We start from the raw sequence: 13,031 nt of genomic DNA, 5'->3' as shown, positions 1-13,031 counted from the left end.
GATTGTTCTGCAAATAAAAACGCTGCGCTCATGCACGCCCAAATACGTATACGCCTTAGGCCAGATTCACATTAGCGTTTTGCTCTCCTCTTTTCTGTTCCATCCGAAGGGCAGAAAAATAGGAGAAATTTCATTCAGTACAATCCTCATTGAATTTGGTGGGAACTATTTTATTTCGGTTTGCTTCAGTACCGTCTGCTTTGTATGTTATGGAAAAAAAATCTTACCTGCAGGAAAATATAAACTGGACAGGACTGACTTTTTAATTTTTTTCTTCTTCATCCAAATCCCTGTCACATTTCTCAGATGCAGGAAATGCAGTATGAACGTACGATAAATGTGTCAAAACACTCAGGTAGCGGAGAGCAAGACTTTCCAATGTCTGTTCCAGTGGACACACAGATGCATGCCGACCCAGGAGAGCACAGAAGTGCTTTATACTGAAGGATGATGCTTCGGCTCACACCAGGGATTTAGAAGTAAAAATAATAGCTATGGTATTGTTGTGACATCCTGTGTAAGCAGCTGCCAGATATCAGTTTAGTAACTTTATCTAGAGGATAGTAACCCCCCCCCCCCCCAAAAAAAAAAACACCCCATGTGGTAAAAGACAATTCTTTTTATCATATGGAATTACATAATTTATTACTGGTATGCACTTGTTTTGGCCTATATCTCTCTTTAAAGGGGTTGTGCCAAACACTCATAGTGTGTGGTGCCCATGCTCTCTACCCTTCACTATGACCCAGAATGAAGAGCAACGGAGTAGGAATGATTACCATTCTGGTGGACCATGTGCTGTTCTGCTATTACAGTTTGGCCATTCATGTGAATGGCTGTCCTTTAGTGGGGCTTTACTGGACTGAAAGGACTTGTTCATATGTAACCGGCTTCCCCACGGCAAAAGCATAATAAAGAGCTTCTGCTCACCGCTCCCAGCCTGTCCCCCATCGGTAGCTCTAATGTTTGCTGACATTGGCTACAGCAGCCTGTACCCTCCTGTACATCTCCCATTGAATACAGTTTTTCTACGTTGACCACAGTTTGAGTACCATTACTGTAAACATGTACCCTGCCTAGTATGAATTAAAAAAAAAAAATAATTTTTTTCTCTTTGTGGAAGTAAATATGCTTATCTGCCTACAGGGAGGAGGAATAAGCCAGAAATGGACAGTTGTGTCCAGAGGCTTTACAAAATAAGATGATGCTCTGTGTATTAAATTTAAAAATGTTTTAATCACGGTTTACTTTTGCAGAGGTGCCCTTGGGCACATTTCTCATAATGCATTTTTCACTTTGCCTCCTGCCCTTTGGCACTTTCTGTACTTGAGCTGTCCTTTTTAGAAAATGAGCACTTCAGTAAATATTAAAACAAGATATTTCTAACAGAAGCTTAGAAGTGCTGGAAATGTTTTGTTTCTCTATTAGATAAGGTTGAACTGGCTGACCTCCTCTGATGATACTCTTATTTTTGTTGCTTCTTTCTTGTCCTCTTGCTCTCTGTTTTAACCCTGGTGCACTCCTTCATTTTATTATGTATTTTACTGAATAAGATAAACATGTTACGCTGGAAAGTTGGCCATAACTCGCGGAGAATAATGTTAAAGTGCCACTGATTGACCTACAATTAATCAAGCATGTTTTTCAGAAAGCATTCTTCGTCATGATAAAATGGTATGCGCACCACCGCAAACATTGATTTAATCCAATAAATGCTGAATATACTCTGGCTAGAAAAAAATATGGTTTCTGCCTCTACAAGTGCTAAACAAATCTATACGTTTTCATGGTTACACTGCAAACTATTTCTTTGTTTATCATGAAAAGTTGATTAAGACCATAGGCAACCTCTAGCAATGTTTTTTTTTTTTCCTTTGGTGTATGCAGTTGGTGCACATACTTACCTAGAATGTTGGGTTTAGCAATTATTTGACACATTGATGGGCCTGTGACCAGAGGCGTCACTTGAAGCTCCTGGGCCCCAATGCAAAATTTGCAACAGGGCCCCCAAATATGATGTTTTATTCGTAGTACTGGGCTCCCTATATGGAGAAGAGAGGCCTTATGGGCCCCCTAAGGCTCCGGGGCTCGGGTACAACGCATCCCTTGCAGTTATACCCCTGTCTGTGACCATATGTTTGCTAATTTCTAGACCCTGGCCTAGTATTATGATGATTAGCGCTTATAATAATGCTTCAAGTAGGGTCAATAACCCATTGCTGCGTGAATATTGGATCTTGAGCCCATTATTCTCAATAGGTACTTTGAGATATAATTGCAGGTATATTGTAAGGATTGTGCTGCCTGGGATCTGTTGTGCCACACAGTTTTTTAGCAGCATAGCCCCACAGGTGTGCAATGATTAAGCTGGCTAGGTGTGATGTTCTCCTGCTAGCCAATCACCACCGGTCTGTTTGCAGAAAAATATCTGCCCTCTGCAAGAGGAAGCTGGTATCCCTTCACTCTATGGTTTGTTGGTCTTGCATGCCTGTATTTGTGTTATGTGTTTGAATTGTGGCTTGTCCAGTGTTTGTGCAGGTGGCCAGACATTAGGCATGGATAGCCCTCTTCTGTGTATATGGTGTGAACAGTGTCATGTTCTGTATGTCTGTGCTGGTGGCTAGACATGAGGAGTTAACTGTCCTGTTCTATGTGGTGGTTCTGTCTTGCATGTTAGCCCTAGTATGTTGGTGTGTGATTTGTGTCCTTTGTGCCAGTCTGTTTGGTTCCGTGTATTAACCCTTCGGTGATAGGACCGCGTTTCCAGTGCGGGGCCACCTTTATCGAGGTGATCGCCTTGCTTATAGGTAGGGTCCTCCTTATTAGGTAATTCTCCCTACAGCTGGGGGTCAGAAGGGAACTCATAGCGCCGAAGCTGGAAGGGAAGAAGGTCGCCGAGGAAGTATGACATGGGAGCTCCGAGCACACATGGGATACCGGTAGGGTACCAGTGGAGACAGCCTTGACCCACTCTCTGCCGCAGCCAATCAAGTTGTGGGTGTTGCTTGTGACCGTGCAGCTGGTTTCCACCCATTCTTCTGGTGGAGACAAGATACAACAGTACATCTAATATCTTATCTGTGTCTTCTCCCTGTATGGGAGATTAGGAGGAAGTAGAAGGAAAAGGGAGACCTCATTAGATTCAGCGGGGCCACTGCTGCAAAGCTATGTAGCCAATCCTGCTGACTTGAGGACTTTCCAGTTCCTCGTTAAATTTGCCGCTTAAAGATTAGACAGCACACAGTTTGTTTAAATTGTTTTAATCCTGAATGTAATCACTTCTTCAAGGCTGGGAGGAAGCCTATTACCTTTAAATCTCAAAGTTGTGGTCTTGTCCTTTCTTGGTATAGCTCTTCTGCCTGCTTCTTTACAGTAAGCACAATAGCTTGGGAGGGTTCGTCTAGCATTAGCTGGTGTTTGAAAGCTGTCATTTTCCTTTTCCTGTCTTGATGAGTGCGAGAGATGTCAGTGAGATGGAACACGGCACAGTGATAGGCTCAGCCTGTGATTATTATAGAAACCTTTATCCTTCCTGTAGAAGAATGCACTGCTAGAACGTTCTGCACATTGCTACGAATACACTCTGTTTCTGTGTTTAATATGCTCTAACCATAGACTGCATTTCCGACATCTTTAGAATAGAGTCCAACAGGTTGCATGTGAATTATCCGAAAGTAGAGTCTATTGCTTTTGGAGTACATGTGACTTTGGGATCACTTTTTATTTTTTTCTTGGAGATGAAGTGACCAAAAAAGCGCCAATCTGGGGCTTTTTTTTCTTCTCCTGACAATGTTCACTATGCAGGACAAATAATGCGTTATTTTGATCAGACTTTTACTGATGTGGAAATACCATGTTTTTGTTTAGATTTTTTACTAGAAATTAGGAAAAAGATTTCTTTTAAACTATATATTTTTTTCATTCATTTTTCCATATTTTTTTAAGTCCCCACGCGACTGACAGGCGTTCTACCAAGCCACAAGACAGGCATGGCTTAATAGGCAGTCAGCCATGGCTTCAGACGGTCCTAGGCTGCCATAGCAATCAAATGTCATCTCGCAAACAAACTTTGATTGGGAGAATAAAATTCCTGAACTGCCAGGGCATTTAAAGGGTTAATAGCCACGATCAACATTCATACTGATCGTGGATTTTGCCGAGGGCAGTGTGTGTGTGTGTGGGGGGGGGGGGGGGTCATCTGTAAAACATCTGGCAGCTGCGTTGTGTGGAGCACGATCGGCACCTGACCCCCGTCCATACAGACCCTGAACGCACAGGATATAACTATACATCCTGTGTCGTTAAGGGGTTAAGTACCAAGCAATTTTCATCAATGCATTGTAAGAGCCATAAATCATTGGCATAGGCATATAGGAGCTTGATTTTTGTGGGGCAAGCTGCATTTTTAATGGCATCACTCTGGGGTACATATGTGTTGAACTTTTTTTTATTTTTTATATTTTTTGGGGTGAAGGAAAAATACCACAGAAATTCCACTTTTTATTTAATCTAGATTCCCCATTTGGTTTAAAAAAAAACAAGAAACTAAGAACATAATTTTATTATCTGGATCAGTACAATTACAGCATTATATAGTTTTTTAAGCTATTTTTTTTATAAAAGCATGTTTAAAAACTCAAAAACTATGGAGTCTGCGTTGCCACATTCTAAGACCCAGAGTATTTTATTTGTCTGGCAATGGACCGTTATGAGGTTTTTGTGGGAGAGATGTAGTTTTTGTTGGTACTATTTTGGAGTACATTTGACTTTAGATTGCTTTTTATTAGTTTGTTTTTTTTTGCGCGGTGAATGAAAGAAGAATAGCAATTTGGGAATTACTTTTTAAATTTAAATTTTAGAGATCACCATACGAGATAAGTAACAAAATAATTTTTTTTCCCCTGAACTCTCCATTAAGTTTTATCAAAAACAAGATAACATTCCATGTCCTAGGGGCAAATGAGCACAGAGTCATCGCACAATAAAGTCCCAGAACAGTGAGAAATAACAATGAACATTGGGTGAAAACTTATTAAACAGTTTTACAGTAATAAAAAAAGAAAACTCTGGCAGTCAGTATTTCAATGGATACGGCGTCGTATGTGTATTACATACACCCTGTATAGGCGAGGTAGATATAAAAGAATGGTTTTTGGGTAATTAGAGTTCCATTTCGACCAACTGGCCTTGAATCTGGGGAGTTCGTTTTCTATGATGGTGGTTAGCCTCTTGAAGCACTGCATTTCTTTAATTTTCTTTATACCTTTTCCTCAAGACCCTAAAGGGGATCTTCAGTGGACAACGATAGTCCATTTGGCAGCTAATAGTATAGGAGCTGTTGCCAATTTTTTTTTAAGTTAAACCCATTATATAAGCATTAAGAAGCGTAGACCAGGGGGGAAGCTGAACCCGATTTTCCAAGTTTGGAGCTTAAGAGCCTTTCTCACTTGAGCCTGTGGAGGGGGACTATCTAAATTGGCCATACAAATCAGATATAGGTCCCTTACCTCCTAGAAGAGTTACAAAAAAAAACCTTGATCTGGAACAGACAGGAAGTGATGTACGTGCATGAATCTGAAATAGTCTCTTAAGGGGAATATTGAACTCCGGATGCATAGTTTTAGGAGATAATCCTATTTCTACTGCAAACCTTACTAATGGTAGTTGGCTCTGGCTGTGACACCACGAAAAATCAGATGATGAATGTACAGGAGGGAATTGGGGCTCAGCAGGAAGGGGTTGTAATGGTGACAGGGATTTTATTAACTTGATTGGGAAGGTTTTGAGGGTTTCAAACAGACCAATTTAATGGTTTGGGGGTTGGAATTCTATGCTGCTATCTGCGCGTCCTGATGGTATAATCTCAAGTTAGGGAGGCTCAGACTACCTTTCTTACATTGCATTACTTATGTAGTGCATTCTAGCCTGTTAGACTTTACTAAAGTTACATGGCAGACATAGAAGCCTTTGTTAGGCCTCTGGCTGCCATGGGAACTCACTGGTACCTTGCACTCACATTGCAGGTTGCCATCTGCTTACTTTCTGCATTGCTATTGATTGTAGCATGTCAGGGGGTAAGCTGCCAGGATCTGAGGTTTCTTTGCTCCTGGCAGTTATAGCAGGAGCCTGGCTGTCATAAGTCAGCCAAGCCGCCACCTCTAAAGATGTATGTGCAGGTTTAAAGCCCATTAGCGAAGTCTGTAAAAAAGCATATTGGCTTTCACTAAGGCGTGAAGCACAACTTGTAGTGTATTCACCTGAATCCCTGCTTGTTCTTTAGAATCCAGTGGCTGGTCTTATTAGTGATATACAGCCATGTCTGTATGTACTCTTATAAGTGAAGACTAACAATCCTGGGCAAGCCATCCACTGGAGTCCTAAGTCCAGAATAAGCAGGAGTTCATGTGAATCCATTACAAGTTATACTGAATATAGATCAGACAGTGCGTTCGATTTGACAGGTTCATTTCTAAAAAGATTTGAAAGATCCCATATTCGTTGTTGGAGTTGACCTCAAATGAAATCTGTCATTTTCTAACTCCAGTTTTATTTTATATATAATATATATAATGGCACATCACACATGTAGAACTCCAGAGACTGGGATTTCTTTATCTCTGGCTCCTGCCAGACTTTATTTTCACAGCATACAACAAAAACACAGTTCATATGTGTTCTGGATTATGGTTTCTCCAGCAGGCTTCAGGGTATTTTGTCGCTTCCGAATTGTATCGTGTGCACACATCGTCGCGCAGAATCAGACACAAATGCTGGTCTAAAACTGGGAGAGTCTCTACAATGTGTAGAGGCTCAGGCTTTTTATTATAACACATGATAACCGCCTTTAATGGGCGTGCAACAGATTACATCAGTAACATATAGGATTCTCATTTGTCGAATCATATAGAATCCCCCACCTCTCTGCCCACCCTCCCTCACGTCCGCCATAGTATGGACTTTGTCTTCTTTAGCATGCAGACAACCTTAAGCAGTTTCTGTGTATGTGGCAACCCATTGTTTAACTAGCTTGTGTGAGGAGTGGAAGGGGGCTAGGTAAACACTCAGTGTTTAACACAGATATACACAACACTATGGCCCTTTAACTCTTAGAGGCTGGTTGTGCAACTTGTGTAATTCCTATGTACTTAGCTAACATTAACATCAGACATCCTTCACCATCCCATTGTCTAGTAAATACTATGATTAGATTGTGTGTCGATCAAACTCCAGAGCTAAAAGTCATTACAACAGCATAACACATTTGGGTTATATAAATCGATAGACATTTTATACCAAAATAATCATCATGTCTATCACATATGCACCCCACCTTGGGTGTGAGTCCGGGCTCGTCGTCCCTGTCAGACTCTGGCCTTTGCTAGGCCACCAGCCTGCAGCACGTCAGCTCTGCTGCCCTGGTCCTCTCTCCCTCTCCCCTCGATTCTGGCAGGAACTGTCCCTTTTCTAGTTCCTGCTCCCCTTAGTGTTAACCCTAGCACCAGAAGTCCTGTCTGCAGCCCTCTAGAGGCCCTTCTGTGCACTGCACTACTACTATATATATTTTGATAGTCTTATTTTGCACTTGTATATAATCTATAAAACATTTGATCTTTTTCAATTTGTCTCTAGGTAAATGTGAATGTGGATTACATCCGATCAGCCAGTGCCGCCACAGAGACCACTCCGGCGTTTCCTGAACGTACCTGTGCAACAGTCACTATTGGGGGCATGTAAGTATCTCAAGGAGTGAGAGCAACATTATTGGTGAAGATCATTTATTGTTGAATCCCCAAAAGCCCTTTCACACGGGTGGAGTTAGGTCACAGGACGCATGCAACACGCAGCTGCTGCATAGTTCAGTGCAGATTTTGATGCAGAACTGCAGGTGGAACTAAACCATTTTCAATTCTGCATCAAAGTCCGCACAAAGTTGTGCGGAATTTTCCATGTGGTACAATCTGCTGGCTTAGTTTTGTCTGTGTGAATGGTTCATTATGGAAGTTGGATTTCCTGTTGCTGGAAATGGGTGAGATGCTGCTCACCTATTGCAAACTTTATCCACGCTGTAACCCTTTCGTCACCCGTGTTTTCTTCAGAGATCAACAAAATAGAATTCAGTGTTTTTTGCTGACCTGCAGCTTTCCAGGGAGTTATCCATATACCCACTACGCCTAAAGCGGATTCACACTTTTTAAGAGGGCACACATGCCAAGATCCTTCTGCAGCATCTGCATTCTGAGCAGGTTGTTTTGCTTGTCCTTACTGTGTGACAAGTCTCCAGGGTAAGGTTTTATTGCATGTGTTCCTGGAAATGGTTTGGTAATTTGTCATAGGTGCTTCTCCATAGCAGCTAGTCTTGGATGAAGCCCAAAGTGCTCTTGGCCATACTGTTTGTCCCATAGAAAGCCCTTTATGAGACAATGGAGCATTATCCCAGGAGCTGTTAAGTCGACTGGAACCTGGAAATTGCCCTTATCTGCCAGTTGCACACAAATTGAGACATGCGCTTACAAAGTCAGTTCTTCAGAAGGATTAGCTTAGTCTGGTTTTTGTAACCCCTTCTGCATCCACAGCACAAAAGGGGTTCTTTCAGATTTTTCTAACTGCCCATATTTCTGAGGTGTGAGTATTGGGGGTATTCTGCAAATGCAAAAGACCAGTTTTGTTCTGACAGTTTGTATAAGCAAATATTTGCCTTATCTGCACTTAACATTTTAAATGCGCTGTAATTAATATTTAGAGCAAATTACTGCAGCTAAGATGTTTGAAGACAGCTATTATCTAACCATATGCATTAGCTCAGCCAAACCTGAAGGATTTGCAGACTCCGTAATGTGTATAGGGGTCCCTGATTGACAGATGTTGGGAGGGAAAAGGATCCAGCTTGTTGCATTTCAACATGTTTGATTCTTAGCTTGCACGTAAGATAAACCACCTCTAGCACGGTTAATCCCCTCTCCCACACATGGCCAAGCTTCATAAGCCCATGGTGAGCAAGGATTTCAGTTAACAAATTACATGTATATGAGATTTTTCCCACCCACTGGTATGCCAATCTGATCAGCTGTAATTGTTCTTCAATAGTGGCCCCCAAGTAGTAGCCACAAAAGGCTTCATGACCTCCAGCTGTGGAAATATCCCATTGGAGCCCTGAAATACGACCATACATCCTATATAGTTATCTGCTATTATATTTACATGATATTCACTCACAATACCACAGACATATCCTATCCCCAGAACAGTGACAGTTTGGGTGCTGTAATACAATTGTATCAAATTTCAAACTGCAATATGTATCCGCAAATTGAAATTTCATGATTCTGTTTCTTCAAGTTTAATATGTTAACATATTTGACTTGAAAGTGGCTCCTGACCATCATTCAAAGTTCAATGTGACTCGCAAAGTATAAAAGTCTCTGTTCTAAGACATGTTCCCTGCAGATCGGACTGATTGTTCAGTATGACAGTTTTGTTGAAATCTACTGCGATATCCTGGGAAGCCGAGGATTTAATACGGTCTATCAGAAATATGGAGCTCCAGCCGTTTTGGAGTTTATGAAAATTGCTGCAAATTGGAAAATTGGCCATTGACGTAAGGCCAAAATTGCACAGCCTGCAATTGCACTCTGCTGCCTCTCTTTTCAACTCTATGGAAAATGCAGTAGGGGGTCAGCAGACTGCCCTTCTCACAATAGCTGCGGGACCCTCAGCCTTCAGGCATTTATGTCCCATGCATTTGCCCTAAGCCCTTTAGATTGCAATATCTCATTATGGTACTGCTGGACCTCCTTCTTGTGCTTGTATAGTGTGTCATTCCTGACAGCCTCATCTGTGTTTTTTTGAGGCCAGAGGCCATGCTCAAATATGAAATCTTTAATCGGATCCCACCGCCTGCTATGTGCCTTTTTTTTTTTAAGTGTGGGGCTTATGGGCACCATATAGTTATGCCTTGGCTTGTCAATCCTTTTTTTTTTTCTGTAGCGAGCACTTTACACTGCATTACTGGCCCATTAGAGAGGATAATTCGACCGCATCAAACTTTGTAGACTGAGATAGAATGTTGGTAAGGATCTGTGAGTGAGAAAATATTCATGTTACATTATCATTACAGCTTGCATAGGCTTTTTTGGAGTTACACACTGGTAGGCAAGCCGGCTGATCTTACCACAGGCTGAGAAAATCAGCCTCTAGCATGAAAATGCCTTAAAATGCAGCAGAGATGAATTTAATAATGTGCATATTATTGGAAATACATGCCTGAGCATATAGCACAAAGCAGATCTGGATTTCCCCTTTAAGTTGAGCTTATAGAGGTCATGCATAAATACACAACTTTTTCCAGCTTCACCTTTTGAGCTAAAGAGACAGAAAAAGAGAAGTAAAGTCCTGAGCTTTATAAAACTGGGCTAGATTGCCCTTTTAACACTCTCTTTACTGCTGGGCCTTTGAGATTACAACAGTGCTAATATATTTCTAAAATATCCAGTTATACTCGTGGCTTCAGGCTGTTGCTAAAGTTAGACATGGTGCTCCTGTTTACACCCCGAGCTTACTGTTTGAGATGAAAGCTGCACTGAAGGATTATACTGTCTGACCTTTTTATATTTTTCTTTTATAATCCTCCCTGGAATTTTTAATATCAAGTTTTGTTCCATTCTGTAATTTGATTATCAGAACCTGATGCATCTTACTAGAACATCGGTCAACTCTGTCCTTTAAAATCCGCAAAGCCGATCACCAGGACACTCAATACCACACCTACAGTGAACAAAACCTTCATCCGTTCCTTATTCCCGCGGCTTGCTATACTGGGAGTCTGGGTGGTCTTGTTAGATCGGAAATCCATGTTGTACCCTACCAAAGCCATAGGAGTCGTACATTATGTTTGTAGATTTTCTGTTCATTATAAAAATGTAATATCTCAAAATAATGTAAAAATATACTAAATGTCCGTTAAAAATCATGGCTATTTACAGGTGGAAGAAGACAAAAATAGGCTGTGGATGGGAGGGAAAAAGCTGCAAATGAAAAGCAAAATTGGATGCGATGTTGGGGGCTTCTCTTTTGTAAAGTGTCCAGTTAGGAATAACCTTTTTTCCCTTATCTATAAAATAAAAAAAATCTGTATGATCATAGCTAAAGTTGTTATCTTTATATAGCGAAACATATTAAAATGGAACTCAAGCCGGATTCACACGAGCATATACGTATTTAAATGAGCATGAGCGTAGGTTTTTCCGGAAGGTATGATGTTTTTTTGTGCCTACGTCCACTTATTTAACGATACTTTTTCTGTGCATGGCAAAAAACTACATACCAACTGAAATGGCTAATTAGTCTGAGTTCCCAATTAGTTCTCTTTTTCTGTACAGTTATACAGTATTTCACGTATCTATTTTGCACGGATTTGTTCATCCCTATTGACCTCTGTGGGTAATTTTGGTGCACAAATGCGTAGGGAAATAGAGCATGCTGCAGGTTTTTTAGCGTGACTGAAATGCGATGGACAAACACGTGCATGTCAATGAACTAGTTGAAATCAATGGGCTGTTTTCTATGCATATTGTGCGTGCAAGATTTGCGAGACGTACAAATATGTACCCTATTATTTTGAATGGTTTCATTCACATTAGCGATGTTTCCCTGCATGGCACTGCGATGCAATGCTATGCAGGAAACCTATCGCAGCATGTTCTATCTAGCTGCAAGATCTCCCATTGATTCCATTGAGGCTGGCGGTAGCAGTGCCGACCCCGTTGAAAGCAATGGGCGAACCCGTAATCTTCTGCCGCAGCTGTGATGCGAGGCTGTTTTCACATGAAAACGCCTTGCATCCACGGGGCTTTCACAGTGTAGCAAGTGTGATATCAGGCCATGATTCACGGTCCGATATCGCCCTCACCAATGTGAAGGAGCCCATACTATTTAGATATTGCGTCATTTATCCCAGAGCATGAACACTGTAGAAAATTGGCCACAAAAAAGACCATGTTCATCCAGTCTGCCTTTAAATTATTTTCTTCTTCTTTTAGGATAGAGCTATGATTTATCCCAGACATACTAGAGTTCAGTTATTGATTATTTTCCGGTCACGTCTGCTGGAAGTTTGATCCAAGCATCTACTACTCTTTCAGTAAAATATTTTCTGACATCACTTCTGATTTTTTCCCCTAACTAATTTCAGATTGTGCCCCCTTGTTCTGGTGTTTAGCCTCCTAATAAAACACTTTCTTCCTGAACCTTATTGATACCTTTTAACGTATATAAAAGTTTAGCTCTTTTCCGCCTCTACCATCTTTACTCGAGGCTATACAGATTAAAGGGGTAACAAATTATCAGCTGTCCATGGAATAGGGGATAGCTAGCTGATTGGTGGTGGTCCGACCACTGGGGCCTGTACTGATCACAAGAGCGAGGGCCTGGTTGGCCTCCGAATGAAGGAAGCACAGGTCGGCAGATGCATTCATTTCAATAAGGGCACCAAAGATCCCCAAGTGCTTCCCGTACTGCTCAACCTCAGTTTCCTTATTTCAGGAAACCAACCGGGCTCCCGTTCTCGTGGTCAGTGGGGATCCCAGTAGTCAGACCGCCATCGATCAATTAGTTATCCCCTAGCAATACCCCCATAAGTTCTTTAAGTTTTCTTGATAAGTTTGTTCTTGAAACCTTCCACCATTTTTTAAGCCAGTTTTTAGACTTATGCTCAATTAGATCTATAAAGGTTTTTTGCCTCGATATAAACTAGAATGTTCATTGATGGCAAACCGCTCTTGGAATTGTGAGAGATTGCACTGAAATGCGAAGGAAATTCGAAAATTGAGTGACCTTTCACTATGCAAAGACCTATTTACATAAAACCAGAAAAGCCTATTAATACGTTGTGAAAAAAAGAGTATTAATGGTATGTGACTCAGGGCGGGCTCTCATGAGCGTAACTTCATTGTGAAGTACGTGTGGAATATGTGCGGTGAGTGGGGTCCGTGTAAGTACATTGATCCATTCACACTTGTGTGTATTCATTGTGTATA

General features: G+C 41.3%; 1 protein-coding gene across 1 annotated transcript in view; it reads left to right on the top strand.

Moving 5' to 3' along the window:
- The window catches only part of SND1 (staphylococcal nuclease and tudor domain containing 1), a 572,988-nt gene that overhangs the window by 160,245 nt on the left and 399,712 nt on the right, over positions 1 to 13,031 (top strand). Inside the window, exon 12 of the mRNA XM_066592191.1 lies at positions 7,630 to 7,730. Coding sequence (XP_066448288.1) covers positions 7,630 to 7,730 — 101 coding nt within the window. The remainder of the gene's footprint in view (positions 1 to 7,629; positions 7,731 to 13,031) is intronic.

This window comes from Eleutherodactylus coqui, chromosome 2, assembly GCF_035609145.1.
Source record: "Eleutherodactylus coqui strain aEleCoq1 chromosome 2, aEleCoq1.hap1, whole genome shotgun sequence".
In the NCBI taxonomy this organism is placed as follows: domain Eukaryota; kingdom Metazoa; phylum Chordata; class Amphibia; order Anura; family Eleutherodactylidae; genus Eleutherodactylus; species Eleutherodactylus coqui.
This window is presented reverse-complemented; position numbering and strand designations above follow the sequence as displayed.